The sequence below is a fragment of the Mus caroli genome, chromosome 16 (assembly GCF_900094665.2).
Source record: "Mus caroli chromosome 16, CAROLI_EIJ_v1.1, whole genome shotgun sequence".
Taxonomy (NCBI): Eukaryota; Metazoa; Chordata; class Mammalia; order Rodentia; family Muridae; genus Mus; species Mus caroli.
In genome coordinates, this window is record NC_034585.1 from 35,893,718 (window position 1) to 35,901,198 (window position 7,481).

General features: G+C 41.3%; 1 protein-coding gene across 1 annotated transcript in view; it reads right to left on the minus strand.

Annotated features, from left to right (window-relative positions):
* Tex55 (testis expressed 55) overlaps positions 1–7,020 on the minus strand; it is a 16,662-nt gene extending 9,642 nt beyond the window's left edge. The window contains exons 1-3 of the mRNA XM_021185301.1: positions 6,119–7,020; positions 5,224–5,370; positions 2,749–2,811 (exon numbers count right to left, since the gene is read on the minus strand). Coding sequence (XP_021040960.1) covers positions 2,749–2,811; positions 5,224–5,370; positions 6,119–7,009 — 1,101 coding nt within the window. The 5' untranslated portion in view covers positions 7,010–7,020. The remainder of the gene's footprint in view (positions 1–2,748; positions 2,812–5,223; positions 5,371–6,118) is intronic.
* Positions 7,021–7,481: the final 461 nt, after the last annotated feature.

Here is a 7,481-nt window from a genome sequence, read left to right on the forward strand (position 1 = left end):
TGTGTGTGTATGTGTGTGTATATGTGTGTATGTGTGTGTATATGTGTGTGTCTGTGTGTGTGTGTCTCTGTGTGTGTGTGTGTATGCTGAGATGTGAGATGTGTATGAGGAATATGATTGGAACCCTAAAGGTAATAGTCATGCAAGCTAAGATACCTTCTGACAAGACAAAGTGTATTCATAAAGAAGACCGTAGTACCAAGCCTGAGCATACTTTCTTCTTCCATCTACCCTTCCTCCAGGGTTTCTTATTGACTTAACCCAATGGAGACTCAGGATATGAGCCTGATTTAGTCCCCATAGGTCAGTCTCTCGGTAGGAGGGAAAAAAGAGAAAGAGGGACATGAAGAATTAAAGAGAAGACACACAATATATGTGTTAAGACAAGGGAGCAAAGAGTAGGGACTGAAGAGGTCAGAGAGTATTTGCAATCAATGAGCATGTGTCTGGAGAGACCCTAGTGCTTCAACAAATACATCACTAGAGTCAAGCAAGTTCAGCGAGGCTACTGACTCTATGAACAGCAAATATACTGTATTTCTACATGCCAGCTAGTTATATCCTGAACATTTTAAATTCTATATATAGTAGCACCAAGACTCAATGCCCATGAGTAAAGCCACCAAAAAACATGTATAACCTGTATGCCAATAGTAAATATACCAAGAGAATTTAAGATCTAAATGAGTAGTAAACCCTCTCATTAAAGCTGTTACTTCTCCCCTCCAAAAAAAAAAAAAACCCAACTGAGACCGAAAGCAACCACCAGAAAACTCCCGTTGATACAGTGGTTCTCAACCCTTTGAGGGTTGCATATCAGATGTCCTGCATATCAGATATTTACATTATGATCCAAAACAGTAGCAAAGTTACAGGTATGAAGTAGCAATGAGATAATTTTATGGTTGGGGCTTAGCATGACATGAGTAACTGCATTAAAAGGCCACAGCATTAGGAAGGTTGGGAAGCAGTGTACTAGTGTATACTTGTGTGTACCTAGAGGTACATCTTTGTGTAACTTTATGAATAATTCTTAAAACTAATATGGAAATAGAGGTCCAAGAATATCAAAGATGCTTAAAGAAGACTGAAGCAGGCAGGATTTCTCTACTAGGTACGGAGTTATTCCAGCCGTAAGAATTGTCTTATTTTGAAACAATTATGAATAAATACTCTGAATGATTGAAATACACATCAGCGTGCATATTATGGTAATGGTTTTTGGATGGATGAAGGAAGTAATCTTTGCCTAATCTCATATTATATACAAAATTGATTAAAGATTGTAGACATAGATGTGAAAGGTAACAAGCAAACACACACACACACACACACACACAACACACACCTGCAAAATAATGTAGGAAGTCATCATCAAATGTGGGTAAAACTTCTAACATAAAGCAGTGGAAGTATTAATCACAAAGAAAAATATTGTTACATTTGATGCTATACTTAAGAATTTCCCCTCATCAAAAGATAAGAGCTAGAAGACGAGACAGAGAGTAGAAAGTTATATGAAATGCTTGATTAGTGAACACTCAGGGTCAGAACATATAGAAGCTTGTTGCTAATGGGAAAGATGTGAAGCAGTACTGTAGAAAAATAAGTGTTTTACAAGTGCTCTTTAAACAGATGGAAAAGCATGCAAATGCGTTGTAGCTAGGAAAAAGCAGAAAGACACTCAATTTAACAAACAGCCATGGCTAAATACAGTGACAATGGTGAACACTGGTAAGGCTAGAACTGGTGGGTGGGTGGGTGGGGGGACAGGGTGCTAATTGCCTCCCTCAGGCTAGAAAAGGGAAGCAATCTATTTGGAGCTAAGCAAGCACGCGCTCTACAATCCAGTGAGCAAAGTGTAGAGCCAGGAGACATGTACCTCTGAAAGACACGGATGGGGAGGCTCAGAGCAACAAGAGTTTGTAATAACTCCAAATTGGAAATAATCTGCAGGCCCACAAAAAAAAAAAAGAATGGATTAGCCATAGTTTTCTACATGGTGAATAGCATTCTACAAGATGAAAATGGATGAACAGCTACACGCAACCGATGGATCCATCCCACAGACATCATTTTGGGCAAAAGAGATAAGACAAAAACAATACTGGCTATAGATGGTTCAATTCAACAACAGTTCAGAGAGCTCATAGGTCTAAACAAAAGTATTCCATGACTCTTGTTCAGTAAAATTTTATAAGTTTTTTCTTTTGGTTTTGGTTTTTCGAGACAGGGTTTCTCTGTATAGTCCTGGCTGTCCTGGAACTCACTTTGTAGACCAGGCTGGCCTCGAACTCAGAAATCCACCTGCCTCTGCCTCCCAAGTACTGAGATTAAAGGCGTGCGCCACCACCGCCCGGCTCAGTAAAATTTTAAAGGAAAGTGAACAGGATATTGTACAGGTCAAAATAAGGAATTCCTTTTGTGGGAAGTCATGAGGAGGGAGGGTTCTGTGAGGCTGGAGATGTAATTTTTGTTTGAGACAGAGTCTCTCTATGTAGCCCTAGCTGGCTTTGAACTCACAGAGATCTGTCCGCCTCCACCTCCAGAGCACAGACATTATAGATGTGAGCCGCCACACCTAGCTTTGTTCTATACTTTAATAAAAAAACTCTTGGTTGGAAGCTGCGAGTAGGGTTCCATCCTGATGACCTGGAGCTGTTGATGGTTTGCTTTGCTCATCCAGCTGCGCACGTGCAGTTTTCCAACAATGAGAAAAGAAGGATAGCTCATCTGCCCAGTCCATACCTGGTCTAGCATGAAATACAGTGGGTCGTCTGGCCTTTCATAGACTAGGTTTTCAGTGATCTGCTGAGAAAAAGCACATCGCACCGCAGTTTGGTTTTGAGAGACTTGCAGCCAGTTCTCACTACCCTAGGATGTCTCATAGACCTTTAAAAGACATCCACCCTGTCTCCTAACACCTTCCCTCCCTCCCTCCCTCCCTTTCTTCTTAATGATTTATTTATTTTATTTTATGGTCATTGGTGTTTTGCATGCATGTGTCAGTGTAAGGGTGTCAGATCTTGAGACACAGACAGTTGTGAGCTGCCATGTGGGTTCTGGGAATTGAACCTGAGTCCTCTGCAAGAGCCATCTCTCTAGCCCCTTACTTTCTTTATTTGGATGAAATCAGGCAAATTAAGATCAAATTTAGAGGGATCAAAATTTAATAAGTAGCAGTGCATTTTTTTAGTTGTTTCCAAGACCAAAGAGTTGGTGGGAAAAGTTTAAAGTGTTGTGAGAACTGTGGTATAGCTAGATGATCAATTAATAAATTAATCACTCAAAAATAATCAAAGAATGGCCTTTGAATAGAAATAGGGACCAAGGGAGCTTTGCACACAGTGTTCTGAGATGCTTGACTCTAAAGTGTGACAATAATACTTAGTTTCAGAATTAAATGAGAAAGGATATATCAGGTTGTGACACTAACTGCCAAACTTTTTGCTTTTATTAAATAAATCAGAATGTTATAATAAGGTAAACAAATCTCTCATTTGCAGTTAGATAAATTTCAGGAATAATATATTCAATAATATATTCAGGCTTACTTTACCTGTGTCACTTAATTCTGTCTCTAATATATACTAGAAAATCTTATTTAATTAATTAATCAATTAATTGTATAAGTGCTATAGACCTTATGCATGTGAGGCAAGCATCCTCCCTCTGTGCTACATCACCAACTCCTTCTTACATATTTTTATTAAACAATATACATATTTGATAATTTATTTTAATATCGCAATGCATTTATAAGCATTATTTTTATTTAATTTGAAAATTTATAGAATCAGCATTTTAAAAACTGTAAATTTATTATCAGTGTGTACGTGCATGCATGTGTGTGTGTGTACCTCAGCATGTGTGCAGAGGTTAGAGGATAACTTCACAGAGTCAGTTCTCACCTTCCACCTTTACGTGGGCTTTGGAGCTTGAACTCAGATCATCAAGCACTTTAGATCAAAAGGCAAGCCACTGAGCTACCAAGACAGCCCCAAACCCTGCTTTCTTGAATACATTTCCTTCTTCCTTTTTATCACCAACTAGTTCTTTGATTGAAGGCAGAAACCTAGCTGTCCCAACCAAAAGAAGCATTTTAAGAAGGAAACACCAAAGAGCAGGGCTAATAAAATTGATATTTTAAAATCCCTATTTTATATGAGGAGTCTGAGAGCCGTGGAAACTAAGTAATATCCCCCAACTCACAACGATGTGGCCAGCTTGGAGTTTGAATGGTGGAGCTGATGGGGTGTGGTATCTGTACTTTTCTTTATACCAGTGGTTCTCAACCTTCCTAATGCTGCCACCCTTTAACTAAGTTCCTCATGTTGTGGTGACCCTCCCCAAGCACACAATTATCTTAGTTTCTACTTCATAACTGTAATTTTGCTTCTGTTATGAATCGTAATGTGAATATCGGTGTTTGATGTTGGTCTTAGATGACCCCTGTGAAAGAGTCACCCCACCCCCCCCAAGGGTCAATGACAACAAGTTGAGAACCATTTGTCTATAACCTACTTCAAACCTTCCTAGTTTGCATGCCATCATTTGAGGTAAACTCCTCGAACTTTACACCTGTCTCCAACAGTTACTTCATACATACACTGTTATAGATGGATCTGTGCATTTCTTGTCAAATAATAACAATATGAAAAAAGAAATATATCCAGAACAAAGCTCACCACATTAGAGCTGCAATAATCCCTCATAGTTCCATTTTGCTGAAGAACAATCTTTAAAGGAAGCTTGACTTTAAGTCCTGGGGTCAGTGAGATTCGTGAACACAGGAACTACGTGGAACTTGTAATTCTACCACTTCCTTCTAAAGGATGTTGCTCTCAGGTGGTCCTGAGAATGGTCTCCTTTTGAAGACCCTGGTCTAGAAAGCCCCTTAATTTTCTTTTTCACTGATTGTTTTTTACAAACTTATTTAAAACTAAAAGTTTAATTATTGGTCAAATTATTTTCCAGCAACCACCCTCCATGGCCTCCAGTGCCTTCGATGATGAAACCTCATTGGTGTCATTGGTGTTTCTCAGTTACTCCTTTTTTTGGGGGGGGGAGGGGTAAAAACACCCTAGAAAACAACATCAACACAACCTACAACACTAATATCTGAAGTAGACTATGTTCTCTTGCCCTGCCCCCACCTTTTTTCAGCAAATTTCTTCTACCACACCCCATGACCAAGAAGAAGGTAAAAATGAAGAGATTTACCTGGAATATCTGCAGGATGTTGTGTTTCTCCATATAGCGAAGTGCAACATGATAGGGGTCTTCAAAAACAATCGGAGGGAACCGCCGTCTGGAATTCTGACTGGACCTTTGAGAACTCCTTCCTTGATCAAATACGGTAGCGATATTCTGAAATTGAAATATTTCCCCCCAAAAGATTTATTAACTTATTTAATAAATCTAAAAAATTCTTTGCTGTTATCAGTCAGATCCAGATTTGATAAAATTTAACATCAAGAATTAAGAGTTCGTACCAAGAATTAAGAAAGATACTGGCTATACTACTTTCATTGTGTGTGTGTGTGTGTGTGTGTGTGAGAGAGAGAGAGAGAGAGAGAGAGAGAGAGAGAGAGAGAGAGAGAGAGAAACCTTAAGGTGCCAATGGTTACGCTAGTGAAGAAACCACTGACTGCCTACAGACCCTCAGGGCCTGTTCTTTGAGAAACTCAACTCATCCTTAAGCACTATAAAGCGCCTTAAAACTTGGAGGAAGGATGCCTTCAGGTTTTCTACTTTAAATACTTTCTCTCACACGGGGGTGGGGGGTGGGTTTCCAGTTACCTTCAAATTCCCTTGCTATGGTAGAACCCCAGGGTGGGAAGTGATTTAGTGGTACAGAGTTAGTAATAGAACCGGAAACATTGGTTTCCCAAATCCTGGTTCACTGATCCTTCCTGAGTGGCCTGAGGACAATTAGGAGGCACCACAGCTCTTTTGTGTCACATCCTTCCTGAGACCTACTGGCTGCGTGTGTTGGTTATATGGGTTTATTTCTCATCTCTGCTCTAGCACGAATCTTTCTATTGGGGAATCTCATTCTCAGCCTCGCAGGTCCTATCCTGCTTTCCAACCTCCCAGCACATCCCCTTTGACCTACAGAAGTGTATTCTGTGGTTTGAACTTTTTCTGGACTGGATGAGTAGTACACTTTAGTTGTGATGGAGGGAAGTTTTTCATGGGAGGTGGAGGTAGTTAATTCAGTATCTTGTGTGTTATAGGCTTGGATAGTGGTGGCACTTTCTGTTTCCTCTGTAGTTGAAACTTTGGATGGGAGCTCTGCTTCACTATCTTCAAATGTGCAAGGCTGTAATCTTTGGCCAGTTTCTCTGTAGTCGTTGGTGTCAGTTAGTGTTCGGCTCTCGATGTGGGCAAGTGTTTTGTAGTAGGAGCGGTAGCCAGCCTGTTTTTCTGTTGTCTGTCTAACTTGGGTATAGTCCTTTTCTATATCCTCACTAAGCCTGTGTGGATCACTAGAGTCTTCAGTCCAGTAACCATGTTGGTTGTATTCTTGTTGTTGACTCCTTGCGGATAAATAGTCATCGCTGGCTGAAGGAATCAGGTCATCAAGCTCCGAAGTTTCTTGGCCAGTCTGCTCAGACGGCAAAGATTCTTGGCCATCTATCTTGCCAGAGGCTTTCCTCTCTGAGAGGCTGGGGAGTTGCTGATTAGGTGGTTGTGAAGTTCTCCTCTCAGATGGTCTGCGCTCCCCCTGCTGAGATGCTTTCCTCTCTGCATGGCCAGGCAATCTGTGCTCGGTTGGCTGCGAAGATCTTTGTTCTGCCTCTTCAGAAGTTCTTCGGCCAGTCTGTCTAGAACCTGCATTGGCTTGGCCGGATACCTTGTCACCAGTTGGCTCAGATGACCCAACCCCAGCATTTTCAGAACCTCTGTGAAGGGCCTGGCCTGCTCCTTCTATGTTGTTCTTCTCGTTATCTGGGGTTCGGGTTGTGTTTTCATGGTTCAAGGATTCATCTGGAGGCTCATCCATTTTCTGCTGCACCTCTGACTGGCCTCAGTTGCCAGGCACTTTAGGTGGGGCCTGGGCTTGGTTGTCTAGGCAGCCTTCCATGACATTGTGATTCTGTTGGGCTTTGTTGCACCTCTGCTGTGGCAGCCCAAAGTAGGTGGATGAATCTGGCTGATAACTTAGCAACACTCACTGTCACAAAGGAAGACTGCCAATGGACGAGCAAGTATGAGCAAGAGCTGGGATTCTGTGTCCGGACAAGAGGTGAATCCCATAGGTGGGCCATCTGGATTCTCCATCACAGCCTAGCAATGAGGCCTCATGGTTTTCACTGGTGCCTAGAGATGTTCTCTTCTTTGTATTGTTCTCTGTTAATTGTTTTGTTTTGTTCTCCAGGCAGGTTCAGGCAGTGTGGGGGCCAAGCTCTCTCAGGAACCATTCTTTTAACTCCCTCACCAATAACATGAGTCTCCCACACCTGAGAGGGTAGGCT